At 37.4% G+C, this 18,605-nt stretch overlaps 2 protein-coding genes across 3 annotated transcripts in view; both read right to left on the bottom strand.

Annotated features, from left to right (window-relative positions):
• Positions 1-6,611, bottom strand: part of b4galt2 (UDP-Gal:betaGlcNAc beta 1,4- galactosyltransferase, polypeptide 2) — a 195,278-nt gene extending 188,667 nt beyond the window's left edge. For both annotated transcript variants that reach the window (XR_006011286.1, XM_041992539.1), the window contains exon 1: positions 6,197-6,611. The gene's annotated coding sequence lies outside the window, so the exon portion shown is untranslated. The remainder of the gene's footprint in view (positions 1-6,196) is intronic.
• Positions 6,612-9,264: 2,653 nt separating this feature from the next.
• Positions 9,265-16,264, bottom strand: atp6v0b (ATPase H+ transporting V0 subunit b). The gene is made up of 9 exons (XM_041992883.1): positions 16,161-16,264; positions 15,963-16,067; positions 15,085-15,133; positions 13,077-13,160; positions 11,308-11,385; positions 11,153-11,222; positions 10,951-11,002; positions 10,584-10,774; positions 9,265-10,465 (listed from the first exon to the last, which is right to left on the bottom strand). The coding sequence occupies exons 2-9, from the start codon at positions 16,045-16,047 to the stop codon at positions 10,439-10,441; spliced, it is 636 nt and encodes a 211-aa protein (XP_041848817.1). The 5' UTR covers positions 16,048-16,067; positions 16,161-16,264; the 3' UTR covers positions 9,265-10,438.
• Positions 16,265-18,605: the final 2,341 nt, after the last annotated feature.

The following is an 18,605-nucleotide window of genomic DNA, read 5'->3' as shown; positions in this document are numbered from 1 at the left end:
TGACAAACACAGTATACTGTAGCATGACAATACTTTAAATCCAGAACAAAAAAAAATGGTAAAGTGTCAGCTGAGGCAAAAAATAAATAAATAATAAATAAAAAAAACTACGTCAACGGGTTAAAGATCTTCAGGTGTTTATGGAAGCTGAAAAGGGTCATCTTGCCCTCACAGCCAGAAAAACATTTTCTTGGTCGCATCTCCAAAATCAAAACAAAGTGACTTGCACTGAGAAGTAGTGGTGGATAAGTCGTGCATTGCAGTGCAAAAATCTCCGCTTTTAAATTAGTTATGTTGATAATGTGCACATTCTCGCTGCAGTGCACGGCCTTTAGGAATTTTGGCGAATACAAGAAGAAAAGAAGAAAATCCAGAAACTAAGATGTGACAAAGACCAGGTTGCGGAAAAAGTCCCACAAACAGAAGATAGTGAATACTGAAATGAATTTCCTTCAGCATAAATATATTAAAATATAACTGAAAATTACCCAACACTGCCATAACTACGACTATACGCTATGTAAATAGTATAAACACACCTTCTTGTAACAAAGAAAAAATTCCAAAATCTAGTTTTATCATGAACATTTATCATTCTCACTCTTTCCAATAAGCAGCAGCACTGCCTCCCCTCCCACACCATGATGCACTCACAAGAGGCCTGATGAAGTGCCAAATACAGCCAAAATTGCCCAAAAATAATTGTGACTTTGATTTTTTTTTTTTTTTTTGCCATAATTGAGCAGCCCTAAGACATGGCATGGCTGGGCTACCATTGAGTGTTTCACAGGAATCCTTTATCGCCTATCATCCCTCCCTCTCCCACTGACTCTGTCATATCGAAGAGTCACAGACGTTTTATTTAGACAAGGAATATAAATGCTATGTGTATGTTATCTATAACACAGATAGAAATAGATCATTCTTTTCTTTACTGATGTGCTGTTAAGCCATGCACTCATTACTGTTTATTTGACCCGATGGATTAAAAAATACAAAAATCCACAGATAAGGACTAGTCAGTGACCCTGACACATATTATTATTAAATAAATGTTTTCATTGGATCAGGACCTTAAAAGAACACTTGTAAGTAATTGTGATCTGCGATTTCACTGCTTACTTCATCATAAAATAGCAACAAGGAGCGTAGTCTCTATTGCTGTCTGATCATTGAGCAGATTCTACCTGGTGAAGTCTGCAACATGTTCCTGTATTATAATGCAGCTATAAAAGTAATAATGCTAAGAAATGAGACCACCAAAATAGAAATAGACAAGATGAAAAAAATTTCCAGAACAAGACAAAAAAAGTTCTTTGTAACAGCAAAACAAAGCTGAGCTCAAACTTCCTCCACTCATCTCCGCCCATCCAGATATTAAGCTGCCTCTCAGCTGAGGGAAGCCTAACTGTGAAAAAGTCTGCTTCATTGTTTTCCTACTTTTTTCACACAAGAACAAGTGCCCACACTTGTCCACTCCTTCCCACGTCATTGTAAATGTGTTTACAAAGATTAAATCGACAAGTAGCAGAGAAATCAAAGAGCCATCCCAGTGTGCAAAAGTACTGGACACTAGAAACGTATCATTATGCTAAGTCAGGCTCTGAAAGCCATCTGAGAACTTCTCCAATATTATATCTGCTGTTTCTCAGCAGGCAGGCCACAGCCGCATTATGCAAATACACAAAGTCCCGTCTGTGGCTACAATCCACATGCAACAGTGGAAACATCATCATTTCTCTCTGTCCTCTTTCGCTCTGTCTCATTCCCCTTCTCTCTGATCCAGCTGCTCATTTGGCAATGGAGCAAAGAAATAAATGAAGTGCTGCAGCGGAAGGAAAGCTTCACTGTGAGAGGGATTGTGGGCAGCAAGAGTGAAATAAGGATTTGTTGAGCTGTTTTAAAGACAGTTTGGTTAAATAAATCGTTTTAGACTGAAAACATTGGTAGGAAACCTGGTTTAAGGCCACAACTGCCCAGTAATGCAGGCTTATTCAACCTGCGTCTTTGGATACGTTTTTCTTTCAAATCACCATTTTACGAAAAAACGAAAAAACATGTTTTATTCTTTTAAAAGGAAGAAGGCAGCATGCACTGGAAATATTATGGCTATGCCTAAAATTATATATGCAGATGAAATTTAGAAAAAAAAAAAAAAAACTACATTAATATAACTCCAGCAACAAGTGAAATACATATTTTTTTTCTGTGGTAATACGTATATGTTTAAACGTATTGGACACACACCAGTTTATTAACAATGCACATTTAAAAAATGGAAATGTATTAATTAGAACAGATATTGAGAGCAAACAAGTTTGCCATGTTTGTCACGTGAGGTAATGTAAACCTGTTGTTCATGTGTTATCATGGTAACACAGTGAGAGCAATGAGGCTTTCAGGAAGTGATGCAATGACACAACTCTAGAGAGTAAGGAATGGAATAAACTACTGTTAGTTCACTAAAACCATCATACAGTTCTGGAGTATTTGGTGCACAAACTGGAATTTCTGAGTGTTTTTCTAGCCCCAGAGCCATGTGGATGGACAGGCTGCTAGGAAGCCATAGAGGCTTTTCCAAAAATTCCAGTGTGTTGATGATCCCTTATAACGGCATTGTCCCCTGATGGCTATAGTGCCATTTTGTGTCTTTAAGCAATGGATGATAGAGGAGACATACAAGAAACAAGGCAGCAAAAGAACAAATATCAACCACAAAGGACACTTTACACACACACACACACACACACACACACACACACACACACACACACACACACACAGGTGTTCTTCTCTGAACTCATCTCCTCATTGACTCAGGAATGGCCTGGTTCGTTACCATGACAACAAATCCCAACATGAAAGGGCGACCAGAAGAATGAATCTGTGGCAGTCGTTGCTGCTCCTGCTGCTGCTGACTGCCGGGACCAACAAAGTGAGGATAATGAGTGAACCTGGGGAAAGCAACGTGAAACATCTTATTTTCTCCTCACAACTTCATTTCACTGAGCATCATGAGAGGTGGAAGAATGATAATCTGGTCAAGTGAAAACTGATTATCATCAGCTCCTGCTAACAGGAGCACGTTCCTCTAGACTGAACAGAGAAAAATGACTCACAAGACTAATCCAAACATTGGAACAATGATACAACAGACCACAGTCAAGATACAGATACTGTAATAAGAAGCTTTGGGCAGAAAATAATTGAGATAATTCAGTATTTGAAAAGATTTTGAAAAGAAATTAAGATATAAATCCCCAGTCAAGGAATTAAGCATTAACACAATGCAAACTGACTTTAAAAACAACATTGAGAGTTACAAATATACTGTTTTTTATTGTGTACCTGCGAAACAAATGTAGCTAAATAATGCCCTGATGTGTACAAGGACTTGGTGGTTCAGATTGTTCTAAGTTAAAATCCTAGTTATTATTTAAGTATTTACTAAGAAGATATCAGTAAATTCCTTAATTTGCGGTCATCTGGTCCCTCGCAAAATGCAGAAGCTGTTTGAGAAACTTACTTTACCATTAGTTTATCAGGTAAGTAGCAGCCAGGAATTTCGAATTAAATGCATTTGATAAACTTATCATCAAAAAAATGAGAGTTGTGACAGTTTGATGATTCTGATGTGTAACACAAAGCAAAGGAAGAAACAAACTAGAGATGATCTTAGAGAAGCAGTTGTTGCTGCCCATCCATCTCTGAAGAGACATAAAGCCATTTCCAAAAAATCTGGAGTCATGTTATGGTGAGAAATACTACTCACAAGTAAACAATCCAACAGCTGTTGTTCCTTCCACATCAAAATACTTAAACATGGACATACCTCTTTCTTTTTAAAGCTTTGGGTGTCATTTAAGGTAATAGATAGATTGTTGTTGTACTCCATATAAGCTAGAAAACATAGAAAAATTGCCATTGGTCCTTTAAATGTTGAAGTTTCATGGCAGTGAAATTAGAAACAAACTATACAAATATGGCTTGGTTTAAAGGGTTGCCACTGGAAACCTTCTTCTCTCTAAAAATAACATGACAGCATGGTTTAGATTTGCAAGTTTGCATCTGAGGAAGCCACAAGACTTATGAAAGTCAGTGTTTTAGACAGACAAGACCAAAAAGGAAATGTTTGACCATAATGCACAGCACTACCTGTGGTGAAACCCAAACATAACAGCTTGCATACCTTATACGAGCTGTTACGAACATTGGTAGAGGGATATTAGTTTAAATTGTTGTGCAGCACCCTGGGCTCCTTGCAGTCATGGAGCTAAACCCTGACTGAAACTGGATTATGCAACGGGACAACAATGACCTGATTGAGACAGCAGCACTTAAAGAGAACTGTGTATAAATTAATACCAGCAACCATCAATAAACTGAAACGTCTTCATGACAATAGCATAAAGAAATTTGGGTCAAATTACCACTATAGCAAATTGAGAAACAGATAGAATCCCAGTCAAGAAGATCACTTCAAGTAACCTTAAATGCTGTTTAAGGACCATGTAACCTGGCTTAGATGGTTATTGAAAAACATTATATTGCTAAACTGATCAGTATATTTACCATATAAAGGTAAATTGTGTCAGATAGGTTAGCTTAGATATTTCAAATCAAATCAAATCATTAAAAAATTTACATAGGTTACTAAATAAAATGGTTATACAAAAAAAACAAAAAAAAAAAACAATCATTTTAAATTAGTGCAGCAAAACTGTCAAGTAACCAGGCAGCCACATGCATAATCTAAATATGAGAATAGTATTGTGAGGATTTTAACCCCAAATATCTCAAATATGATCAGCCATACCTAATGTGACATGACTGAAATTGTGAATTTTTCTAGGTTAAATGGATCAACCAGAAACAGCCCTGCTACCTGTAATTAAGCATCCCAATAGTATCACCACCTCTCGCCTGAAGTCATTTCACAGAGAAAACAGCAGATTTTCACAGCAGATGGTCAAACTATGCCCCCACATCATCACTGAAATGGCTCACCCAAACAGTGAGACGCCACTATTTAAATCAGCAGTCGGTGAAAGACACTCAAGTCCACTCATTGACAATACCAGCCCTCAAATCCCAGTGAGCCATGAGGGTGTGCAAAAATCTAACACCCTCAAATACAAATTTTTTGTTATTGTTTTTTATAATGACATTTCCAAATATCTTCTGTAAAATAAAACAGGTCTGTCAGTCCATGGCAACTGAAGAGACTCCAGCACAGGCCAGTACAGTCACAAGCCTCAGGGCAAGTTAATGAAGCTGCAGCAGAGATGCTTTTCTCATTCAAGATGGACAGTCATTTCTTATATTTCCACTGTCTAAATTTTATTACTTTCTTTGTTTTCTGTTATACTGAAAACACATTTTTATTTACTGTTAGTTAGACAGCATAAATAGATATACACGTGCATAAATTGTTCACGTGTAATTGAGCATAACAGTAGGCTTGCACAGCACTGCAAAAGCAAGATTATTAAATGCACTCCATCCAAAGCCATCTCTGCGTGACAGGAAACTTCACAAAGTGAGGTAGTTCCAGTCCACTTGCTACTTTCAACTCTAAAACAGCAGCCCCAAAGAGATTCTGTGTCATAAACGAGAGAGATGTCAAGCTGGATTACGGTTCAGGTGCACAGCTTCTGCGTAAACGCCTAGTTAGGTTAAGCTTTGTGATGAAGATGCCTCCTTTTGCTCCTCATCTTCTTGCATAGTGTGCTCTTACTGGACCATTAGACATGAGCAGCTGTGGTCTGCATACAGCTTCCAATGCTTTATTTAGACAACCAGTAATTCTGGAAAATTGCATTTTCAAGGTGGATTTTAGTCCCTTTTTCACTTCTTTTCCAGCTAAAAGAAAATGCATATTTGATTCATCACAGTGGTCTGAATGCTGATACAGTTCATTTACTGTAAAGAACAGTAAAGGGAGGCTGGGGGAAGCCCAGCATGGCGGGTGAAAGGATGTTGCTAGTTCGTGAATATGTGCATGATAACAAAAGGGGGGTAGGGGGCAGTGCATGCGATCATATCTCCACGATATACAAAATTCGGCAAAATCCTGGAAGCTTCAGGACAGCTGGATATGTGTGCACAGAATTCATGGAAATAAAAGGCAAGTGTGGATTCTATGCTGGAGTGAACAATACATCAGAGAAAGAAAGCATGCAGATAGTGCACCTACCTTATGTTGTGAGGCGGATACTTCTATCTGTGCTTCTTCGCAGTTGGAGCGCGACTGATTTTGTTCGCATCAGCAGAGAAAATATTACAATAAAATAACTCGCAATATGCGATTATTAGCAGAAACGCTGTATCAAATGTATAAAAAACACTAAAAGAAAGAGGCTCAGCCCAGTTCGACACTGCTCAGGATAACTATATTCTTTTCGGGTCCAAACACTGGCTATTATGTCTCCTCATCATCACGGGAAAAGCTTCATGTTGTGTAGCATTACGCTAGCCAAGCGGCTAACGTAACGCGTAACGATATTCTATCACAAATCGGGCAGAAGATAGATGCATGGCTTCTGATTTTCCGTCGTCCCGCCGTGTTTTGGTGAAGATGTAGGGAAATGATGCTCTCTGGCTGAGGCAGCGAGCAGAGCCCTTCGCTCTGGTGCCTACGGAAGCCTGCGTGGTCTGGCTTTCCATCGCTTTCTAGTCTGCACATCTGTTTTGAGGGGGTGAGCTAGAATTATATTAACTCACTTTTGTCAGCTGAATATAAATAATAAAATAATTATTTCTTTATCAATATGATAATGAAGTATAGTATGTTTTACACAGAGACTTGTAACAGTATCTCAGTTTCTTTTATAATTAACGTTACATAATTTTATCCAGATGTGAACATAACCTACACTGCCTGGCCTAAAAAAAAAAAAAAAAAAACACCAAAAAGAAAGGAAGGTCATACACCCTAATATTTTATTAGACAGCCTCTGATTACAGCAGCATTCGCTGTGGCATTGTTTTGATAAGCTTCTGCAATGTCACAAGATTTATGTCCATCCAGTGTTGCATTAATTTTTCACCAAGATCTTGTATTGATGATGAGAGTCTGACGACTGTTCCAAGCCTCCTCCACATATCCTAAAAATTTTCAGTGGGGTTCAGGTCTGGACTCATGGTGACCAGTTCATGTGTGAAAATGATGTCTCATGCTCCCCAAACCACTCTTACAGTTTGAGCCTGATGAATCCTGGCATTGTCATCTTGGAATATGGCCGTGCCATCAGGGAAGAAAAAAATCCATTGATGGAATAACCTGCTCATTCAGTATATTCAGGAAGTCAGCTGACCTTATTCTTTTTACACATAATGTTGCTGAACATATGGCAGAATGTTATGTGGTCTGATGAGTCCAGATTTACCCTGTTCCAGAGTGAGCATCATTGGAAGAAGAGTGGCTGTGAAGTGATGCAACCATCATGCCTAGTGCCTACTGTACATGCCTGTGGGGGCAGTGGGGCAGTGCTATGATCTGGAGTTGCTGCAGTTGGTCAGGTCTAAGTTCAGCGTCAAATCTTTATGCAGCAAATTGAAGCCTTTTTCTCTGGTTAGCTTCACTGATTAGTGGTTTTCCTATAGCTACACAGCTGTTCATCTCCAGTTCTTTTAGTTCCCTTCCATTGTTCATGTGAAAATGTTCTTACTGTCACTGTTAAACATGGCCCTGAGTTCTACTGTTGTTTTCTTTGAATGATTTTGCCAAACGTTTAAGTGATCAGCGATCACAATGATTCCAGAATTTTTTTCCAACCACGTTTCTTTTTGGAAGATCATGTTCCCCACTATCCTTGTAGTTTTTAATGTGTTGGACAGTTTTTGACTCAATTTTAGTATTTTCTGCATCTCATTAGATGTTTTCTCTGCTTGATGCCAATGATCTGACCCTTCTTAAACAGACTAACATCTTTCCAAATGGTTACTTAAAAACTGAGAAGCTACTCATAGCATCAGTTGGGTTTAAATAACCTTTTGCCACCTGAAAGATAATCACCCATGCAGTAATTATCCAATAGGGACTCATACCTATTTGTTTAATTGAAACCAGGTGGGAACTTTTTGGTCAGGCAGCGTATATTCATGTCTCTGTGTGTATGTATATATATATACATATATATACATACACACATATACAAAGTATATTCACTTACCTACCTACAGGTCTGTACTTTTGAGCTGTTTTTATAAATGTTTTCAATATTACTAAACCACAATGAGACTTCATCAGCAGCACACAAAGCATAAACCCAACAAATGATTACACTGAGTCGTTAGACGAAATACAACTTATTTCTATGTAGTCAGTGTAATTTTAACAAGGATGGATGGTGAGGTCTTCTGCACCATCTAGTGGAAGATTATAACCACTGCAGGGGTGTCAGCTTCCAATGGTTCAGTGATAAATTGTCAGTAATTGAAGTCAATACCTTAAAGTAAAACAAACAACATAAAGATAAAGACAAAATACATTAAAGTCCAGATATTAATTGAACCATTTTATTTTCACAATGACATTTATGAAGCCAGAAGGAAAATCTGGTTTTGCTTTCAATGTACACATAAAAAAAAAAAAAAAAAAAAAAAAGACTTTTTTTTGGATCACCATCACATCAACATATAATGTACACACAGTATCATCTACAGTCACTATGAGTCTGGGGTTTGGTACAGGGTCTGGCTTACCAAAGGCATCTTGGAGTTCCCACTTAATCTGATTACGAAGACAATGTCGCTGTTTTGACACCTGTTGTAAGGCTCCATCTACAAACACTAAAGACGATGCACCACCCCACGTCAATGTTTACACACTTTCAACAAAGTGGAGGAGAAACAAGGAAGGATTTTAGATGGTCAACAATTAGCTGTGGTCTGTCACCTCTGTGGAATGCTGCATCAAGATAAAATGCCGCATGGGTTCCAATACACCTAAGAGACTACTATGTATTAGTATTATTTCAGCTTTTGCTCTCTGTGCCCGCTTGTTTTATTCTTCTGGTGGCTCAGGGTTAGATTTACAATTTAAAGTCAGCTGAAACACCAAACAACAACCAGATGAAAAGAATGTCCATGTAAAGGAGAATTATAAAGCACTGGTGTACTGCAACAGTTTAACAATGTCTTGATTTCCAGTTCTACACACTTTAAATACAATTTTAAGGAATGTTACAAAATTTGGTAAATTAAACAATTAACATTTTTAAATCAAAAACATGCATGTACATTCTAAACAGGACGGATACAAAGATTCATAGGGATATTAAAATTCTGAGTGCATCAAGTAGATTATGTAATGGAGTAGGCTACAGCAGACCAGCTGAGATTGCTTAAAATCCAGGTCACTGGACCACCACATCCATACAATTTTTGTCCCCAGTGAGCCACCTCAATGAGACAGTACAGACGTTACTATAAAGTGTACTTTGGAGAAAATTTACTTCTCCTTTCTCATCTATGAAGGTATAAGGTTGATAAAGGCAGTGGCTTTGATATTTTAGTTCCATGCGATGCCATGTTTGTTTCCTTGAAACCTAATGTCTTTAAAGCAAAAAAAAACAAAAAAAAACAAAAAAAAACAAAAAAAAAATCACAATTTGGATAAAAAAAAACAAAAAAAAAAAAAAACAAACTCAACCAGATAGAGGTTTGAGTGTATCAAATGTAGACATCTTAACACATTGGGAAACAGAGGGGGAAAAACAGGATGAAAATCTGTTGTTCTAATAAGACTTAAGTAGGCCTCTCAAATAGCATGCTCAACTACTTTGTGATTATTTTTAGATCAATACTTTCAGTCAAAATTTGATCAATTCTTCTTTACCATCACGAGGCCTGATGAACACTGTATGTGAGCCAATATGTGGAATAAGGACTGCTTGCTAATTAGCAGATAGAAAACAAAAATTGACAGACCAGGCTAGAAACACCACAAAGATCCCCATGCTTCATGAGAAGAAAAAAAAACAAAAATCACATGTCCAGCATACATACACACATATGTGCACACACACGCACACAATATTTTCAAATACTCCAGTGTGATTTTCAACTACCATTCACCAAGAGGGATCAAAAAAATTGTAATAAAAATGTGCCAACCTGGCTGCAAGCACAGCATCCTAGCAGCTCATCAGATATTTCTACTGCTCATCAAGCTAAACTGTTGTCAAGTTTACCATTGACATTTTCCAATGAATAAAGAAAGGGGGCAAAATGCACTTTCACCTTTTCTTTAGTTCCTTATTTAGAATTTTTGTTTCCCTCAAGACACAACAGTACAAGCATGACCCACTCTTGGATGAACGATGGTTAAAAATAATACCAGTCAAATAGACATTTAAATAATTTACTATGTATTTACATAAGCCATCTCATTTATCCTGCAGTTTACTCTTTTCTCAGCGTGTGAATGAAACTTCTAGTCACCCATCTTTACTTTTGATGTCTGAAGGGGGGAAAACAGAATAAAATCCAAGTTAATACAGTATTTATAACAGATTAAACTATTATGACAAAGTATTATTAGAGAAGGGGTAAAAAAGAACCCAGCATGTGTAATTTACCTGCAAAATGGCTACAATGACGCCGAACAGGCCAATCGCACTGCCAAAGATTTCCACAATGAGGATCTTAACAAAGAGGCTGGGATTCTGGGCATCTGCCAAAGCTGCTCCGCTGCCCACAATCCCGACACAGATGCCACAGAAAAGGTTGGAAAAGCCCACAGTCAGACCAGCTCCAAACATGGAATAACCTACCAGTGCAGGGAACAGAAACAGTCAGCGATAAAGAAGAATATTCCACAGGGAACAATCTGCACAAAAGTGATTTAAAATTAAAAATCTCCACTACTGCCGATAGTGGCATTTAGTCGATGTTTTAAGTTTAAGTTGTCCAATTGTGAATTTTTTCATGTCTTTGTTGTCTTACCAGCTTGGTAATTTCGTGCTCCAATGGTCTCTGGGGTTGTCCCACTGAAGTTCTATAGGATGAAGGAGATTATATTTAGAAACAACTATCCATCCACTGTTTAGCTCTTTGTACCTTTCCTTGTGTGGCACTCCTTTCCTCATAGGAATAAATAAAGACTTTATTTTTTATTTTTTTTTTTTAAATCAACAATGCTTATTACCTCGGCCATGTTGCTGATGACAATCGCCATGATGATCCCATAAATGGCAACAGCTTCGCAGAAGATAATACTTGAATAGAAAAAAAAAAGAGACAAAAAAGTGTAAACGTTTCTACCTCTTGCATTCGATTGCACTCACTGGTAATATACCCTACCTGACCAAATTTTTGGTTTTGATTCGTGGAGCCTTGACACCCCCACCAATGATGCTAGAACCAGTGACGTAGATCCCCCTGGAAAACAACCCAAAAGACAGTGAGTTAAACATTATTAGTGTAACAGAGGCTTACCAAGATATATGAAGATTAAGAAGAACCATAATCAAAAAGCTTTAGATCATTTACTCCGCCATCCTCCATAAGTGTGACTCATGGTTGGCCAACACACACAAAACTTCTGTGATCCAATAAATCCATCAAAAGAAATTATGCTAAAGATTTATCCTTCAGCATGGTGATGTAATTCAAATCAGCTTAGACAGTAACATAAAATACTTTTAAAGTCACATATACATCTTTAATTCACTTAAATATATATCAGATTTAGTTTCAATAAGGATACAGTATTTTGAGACCCATATACTAAGTCATTAAGAGCCAAACAGCATTAATAGAAGCTTGGAGCTATAGCTAGCCTTTTTTCCTGCAGCTGTCCAGCTGTTCACTTTGGTGAATCAACATTTTCATCCATTAAGTGCAGCTTCTTTATATTTTTCCATAGTTTTTTTCTCCTTTCACAAATAAAATCTTCCAATACCAAATGTGTGTTTAAAATAAAAAGATACACATTTTGAGTAAATGATCAGAGCATCTACATGATGCTTAACTGGATGGATGCTTTTAACTATCTATAATGTTCCATGAAGTACAGGTTCAGCAGCTTTTAGGCCCTCAGCTGAACTTTAACGGATGTGTTTAAGTGCCGCTTCTAATGGGAAATTTAGTAGTCAGGCCCTGAACTTGTTGGGCTTTTAAACTGTTTTAGAGCTCAATTAAACATCATTTCTGTGTGAAGCTGTAAAATAAGATCATAACTTAAGGTTTGAAAATAAATATTGGAACCTATACCACTTATAACGTACACCGACATAATTATATATTAGCAACACTTTAAGTTACATGTTTTAAGAGCACATTCAAAAGCAAAATATTATTTCATGTAACAGGGTGTTTTAAATTGTCAAAGACTATAACCTTTGCTTTACACTGTTAAGAGGCTTTCCCATAGGATCCAAGAGGTACTACACTCGCCACAGTGGTAGGGCAATGCAATCACATCCAAGTTTGGTACCAGTTGCAATGTTATGTAGCTACTTTTTTTCCCCCCAGCTGCTGACTTCGATGCAGGATGGATCTGTCAAACTGTCAGAGAAAAGCCCTAGCAACAGCTTTTACCAAAGAGGAAGAGACATGCAATAGACAGGAAAAGGATGGGTTCATATCCAGATGGGAAGATGGGAGTTTGGGGCATTTAAACTCATCCTGGAGCTGCACCTGTACAGTTATCCCTTACATGTCTACTTCAGGGAGTATTTAGACAACCAGTTGGCAAAACCACATAGAAACTCACAGAAAAAAAAGTGGCAACCGAGACTCTATTCCATGTATGGAAATTGGTCTGAAGAGGGGTGATTCTAAGCTGCCAGATTATCTATTACTAGGCAAGTTTGAACACAGCACTGCACTCAAGTGGAAATTTAACTTGTGTTACACTAACTTAAGCAAAGACCAGATTTGGTTTTAGATTGAACAACAAATTAACATGAACCGGTTTGGAAGCTGAGCTCAGTAGCCTCTATTTTTTCCTTTCTTTTCATTAAATTTTATTAGGAACTTTACTACAACAGTGGCATTCAGCACATTCATGGTGGAAATTAGCCCAAGTTTTCCAGCTCTTTCATCTGTGTTCCTTGTTACGTACTCACCAGGCAGCCCCCACTACAGACAGAGAGATGGCCAAACCAATGCCCAGATTGGCCCACATGAAAGGGGAAGTCTCTGTCAGGAACCTGTGAATAAATAAGTAAAGCATATAAAAATGACTGTGAGGAAATATTTATGGGTAAAGTGTGTAAGAATTGCTGACATCTAGTGGTAGAGATGGGCATAGAAATTATTTCAAATGCCAAGGACAGTAGTAACTGGACAGGGGCCATCAATAGCCAAAGTTCTTCCACACGCAAACATACTTTCATCTGCGTCCAGTTGCTTCAGGTGCTAGCAATAACTGCACTACAGGTTGCTACTCCCAATTTGTGTATATGTTTACTGCCTTCTATGTACCTTTGAAGGCTTTACTGACCCCAAACAGTGTTCTAGCATTTCTCAAACAAAGCTGGTGCTGCAGTTTTAAAGCTCAGAGGGTTCTCACTTCACACTGAGTTGTTTGTCCATTCAGCGACACTGTAGTAAAAATGGTGGCACAAATATGGCAGCTGCCATGTATGTGGACCCGCAAGAAGATAGAAATGCCTCATTCTAACAGAATAAAAATATTTATTTTTGTTAAGTCATTAGATACCAATAGAAACATGGTTTTAAATTATATATTACTTTCTTCCAGTCTCTGATATTTGATTTTGTTACACACTATACCATTAAAGTATTTACCCTTTAAAGTACTAGTCTGTTAAACTAATTTGTATGCATAAAAATTATTTTTAAAAAAGTATCACCAGATTTAAATTAAAACTTCAGGGCAGAACTGATTTTCAGAAGACAACAGTTCAGCTAAACTCACATATGTGTTTGATTGAATTACTAAAATTCAACATCGATATACAGTATTTTGATGTGCAGCACAGTATAAGCCTTCGAAGTTTACTGATGAGCTCCAAGTAGTAAAAACAGAGCCATAATTAAGGAATGCCCAATGATCCAGCTCACTATAGCATGTTCCTTAACAAACAGCAACACACAACAGTTTCTAACAGTCAAAATCCTTCCAATGTACTGACAGATGCACTTTTTGTCTTTATATAAAGATGAAAAGATAGATGGAAAAGAGGTTTTTCTGTTGCTGCTTCAAAGTTGTGGAACAGTTTGCCTGGTTTAAGTTCTTGCTCAAGACCCACTTCTTTGCTCTGGCTTTTAAACATAGCTGAGCTTGACATTTGCTTGCTTTTAATTTCTATTATAGTTTTATATCTTCTTTTTTTTTTACTGATTTTTATTGCTTATTGTTTTACTGTGTGGTGTTTGTTACTATGTAGTAGTTTATGTTGAAGTTGTTTTATTGATCAGCACTTTGAGCAGCTGTGGTTGCAGTAAATGTGCTATATAAATAAATGCACGCACGCAAAGGAACTGTATGCAAGAATTCAAATGATCAAATGTTTTAAGCTAGACATGGCACAGACTGAAGCTATTGAAATACAGCAGTTTTATGTCAGAGTATTCTAAATACACAAAATGTTTGAGTTAAATGTCTGCTGCTTTGTTCTCTTTTCTGATTGTATGTTCTTTTGCAATAGTTTGTCAATAGCCAAAAAAGCTGTTGTGGCAGATAGAAAAAAGAAAGAAAAAAGCACTGCAGAATACATTTATATCATGTCCTGCATCTTGGGTACGGACACACACACAGGCAGGATAAGTGTCTCACACAGACAGTCTGTCCGGCTCATGTGTAAATGGACAATGAGAAGACTTTGAAGCATTATATCAAAGGCACTAAGGCCAATCTGAGGAAAAATAAGTTTTTCCAGTAAATTTAGAAAAGTGGACTTGTGATCTGAGAGGTAACAAGTAAGTGACAACCTATCCCACACTTACAGAAAAAGGACATGCTCTGATTCTACCACAGCAAAATATCATTTAACAATGCTGCAACACAGAGACAGAAGGTGCAATTTTTTATCACGCCAACTTAAAAAGAGCTTATTAACAGCAACCATTTTCAATTCCATTTAGTACATCATTGCAAACTGTACTTACCATGCCACATCAAAGCGGAATCCAAGGTCAAATATGGTATAACAGATGCCTGTAGGAAAAAAAAAAAGGGTCTTTATTCAAATACTGAATAGCTTGCAAGATCAAACTGTAACTTAAAAGAAATATTTTCCTTGTAGATATGAAAGTTACAGCATAATATACATGTTCAGTGCTCCATGGGTGAAACAGATAAACATTTAAGTGTTAAAGTCATGGAAGAAGTTTGAGCTTTGTGTGATGGCTCACTCTCACGTGAACTGCTGCAGTTCCTGTTTAAAACATTTCACAAATATGTGAGCCACCTTCAGTCACGAACACCTAGACAGCTAACGCTAGTTCCGTGTTAAATGATTTAATACCGACAGAGAAGCAACCGAGCATCTTGAAATGACGACCATTCAAAACAAAGTCTGAAATCAGTCAAAATGAACTGGAACAACTGCTGTCCAATGTTTGCACCTCTATTTGCTCAGGGAGTTTAGATTAGGGCAACCTAGCATTAGCTTAACACTGCTAAGCTAGCCAGGTGCTACATTAAACACCAGGCCGGGTTTTTGTCTTACATGCAAACACATTAAATGCAAATCACTCTCATTAACAAGCTTTGCTTTCAAGTCCAATTACTCGCATTAATGGATAAAGTGACATTTAACAGGTAGCTAACCAGTATGATCTAGCAAGCAAAAGAACCGCCGCAACTGCGCTAGTACCAAGATTTAGCCAGGTCCCCACTAACAGTTGTCAAACGCAAAACGCTATCTCTACCACGAAACGATGACTGACTTGAGGACAGCCTCGAGAAAGATTTAAGACACATACAATTAAATTAATTAGTTCCATCATTATTAGGAATTTCTAAGTCACAACTATAGTCTTACCGACGATTAGTATAGTACTCCAGAAGGCCAAAGTGACCCCCGTATAGAGAATGGCGTGTCCGTTCATCATCCACTCTAACAGCATCTATCCGGCGATCAAACCAGCTGAAATAGGAAGATATACGAGAGTCAAAATTAAAATCTGATGCCAGGAAAGCCTTTTCAATAATACGTTCCTGTTTTAAGAAGCGGTATTACTCGATGGAAGAGGAAGAGCATCAAAAGCAGAAGCGAGGTGATGTCAGCTGATCCAGCTTGACTAGCATGTGACCATGGACTGCTGGGCTGCGTTCGGCTATGGTTTTGCTTCACTTTGCCGCTATCTCCACAGTAAAATGTGTATATCAGTCGTACCAATGCAGTATACAACAATGTAAAGCTAGATTTATAGTCAATATACGACAAAAAAATGAATAAATAAAATAAAATAAATAAATAAAATACAGCTAAGCTATCTCGGTGATTAGTAATTCAATTCGCTCAAAGGGCTGAATTCCACACTAAGGTATTGTACGCAACTTTGATAATGGCCGCTAGATGTCACTGTTGTAACACTCGGGACAACAAAGAATTGTCTCCACAATACTTCATGCAAGGCTTATCACAGTTTTTGACACAGGTGTGTTACCCTTTGCTAGATTGAACACCCAAAAATAAAACAATTCTAACTGAATGAGATTTTTTTAAAAGGAGTAGAACTTAAAGATACCATGCATCCCTACTATAACTGATCTTTTTCAATGTGCCTATTGTATTTGAGTTTTATTTTTACCATCCATCCATCCATTTTCTGCCGCTTATCCGGAGTTGGGTCGCAGGGGCAGCTGCCTAAGCAGAGAAACCCAGACTTCCCTCTCCCCGGCCACATTCACCAGCTCATCCGGAGGGATCCCGAGGCGTTCCCAGGCCAGCCGAGAGATGTGTTTTATTTTATTTTATTTTTTAAGAGTCACTGACAGCTAATTAAAACTAGATTATATTACACTGTGATAAATTTTAAGCTTGACCAATATTTGGGACTCAGTGTCAAGATATTTATATCTTTACTGCTTTAAGATACTTGATTTACAAGTTACAGCTAATCAAGCTAAACCTTAACAGAAATGCATCACCAAAACATTAGGATTCTTCCTTATGTTACTTAACTTAGTCATTTTCCATATCTGTCATTAATCTGTGATAAAGTTTATCCCTCTATCTGAATGACTCCTATATGTTCATGTAAAGTGTGTTCCATGCATGTTTTTATATTTGGAAAAAGAAAATCCAATCCAAAAAGTACATGTCAAATACAGCATGTGAGGTACACTCCTGTTAATAATAATAATAAAAAAACAAAAACAAAGCATGTCAAGTCAAACTTCACTCCTGGGATGCATTGACAGCAGCACAAGAAGCAGACAGCCATAAGACTGACAGCACAAGATTGGAAACAGTTTTGAAACCTGACATTTCCTTTTCAGTAATTTCAATACAGGCCTTCATTAGTTTCCTGACAGGTTTCATTCTTTTACCTCCAAGGATACTGTCCCCATGATTTTATGATTCTATCAAGTCTTTGTCATTTTTTTCCTCTGAGGCAACAGAAGTTATTCAGGTGTTAAGTTTGTCTGTTGTCTCTTTGGCACATCACAGATGTGATGTGATTTAATGAGGACCCAGATGTCAATTGAATCCCACAAGTGTGAAAACCAATAGGTACTGATCCTTTCCATCCAATGGCCATGCAATAGTCAGTTATATCTTCTTTCTCTGTTTAAAATATTCACTTTGTGTCTCCTTATCTGATCTAGATCCATTAAAGATCACACTAAAAAACAATTTTGCCCAATTTTCTTTCCTTCTTCTTCTTCTTCTTCTTCTTCTGCTGTAAAGCTCATATTTTCCCCTTGTCTTGGTGACCTGGAAATAGCTATATCCGAAAGTGCTGGGCGGGCTGGAGCATGACCATAAAAGAAAAAAAAAATCTTAAATCTTAAATATGAATTCTTTTCTGTCATAAAATCATGAGGTGTTTGGAGTATATCAACACCAGTTCACCAGCTTTAGTTTAAATCTGAAGGGAACTCTGGTCCCTTTCTTGTCAAACTTCATCAATGTTTGATTTCTGCTATATGACATGCAAACTACAGCTGTCTGCCAAAATATGTCATAAAAGGACAACAAATGTTTAACTAAGTACAAATGTGTATAGAAAAAAAGGGAATGCCAATGTCCCCATGAAAATGGAATATTGTCACAATGTAATGGTTGGGAATGCAAGATGGACCGGTTGTAATCAGATGGAATACACTTCCTCTTGAAACACTATAACAACATCTCAAAGCCTCCCAGCAAAAGAAGAAGAAGAAGAAGAAGAAAAAGAAAATCTAAATGGTTCCCCATCATGCTGCCCTCAGAGAGGCTTTTAATATAAAAAATACTACTTCAAATGAAGAATACAGCCTCCCCTTTCAGTTTTTCAAGCAAAAGATTAAGTTTAGTAATTTAAACTAGCTATATCGGTTTTATAAGTTTGATAAGAGATGCAACAACTTTTTCATAAACAGGTTGACAAATGTCTCACCAAGCTGGTGAAGACAGCTAATTTAGTTCATTCTGTTCTCATACAGCTGCTAGATTTTTCTTAAACAACTTGGAAGG

This window comes from Melanotaenia boesemani, chromosome 8, assembly GCF_017639745.1.
Source record: "Melanotaenia boesemani isolate fMelBoe1 chromosome 8, fMelBoe1.pri, whole genome shotgun sequence".
Taxonomy (NCBI): domain Eukaryota; kingdom Metazoa; phylum Chordata; class Actinopteri; order Atheriniformes; family Melanotaeniidae; genus Melanotaenia; species Melanotaenia boesemani.
Note: the sequence above shows the minus strand (reverse complement) of the source record. Positions and strands in the feature narration are given on the sequence as shown.

Excerpts from the sequence above, each read along its gene's own strand:
- atp6v0b (XM_041992883.1), bottom strand. The coding sequence starts at position 16,047 with ATGCTGTTAGAGTGGATGATGAACGGACACGCCATTCTCTATACGGGG. Across the intron at positions 13,161-15,084 it reads TTCCGCTTTGATGTGGCATG|GTTCCTGACAGAGACTTCCC; the intron begins GTAAGTACAGTT and ends ATTTATTCACAG. Across the intron at positions 11,386-13,076 it reads TCTGTAGTGGGGGCTGCCTG|GGGGATCTACGTCACTGGTT; the intron begins GTGAGTACGTAA and ends GTTGTTTTCCAG.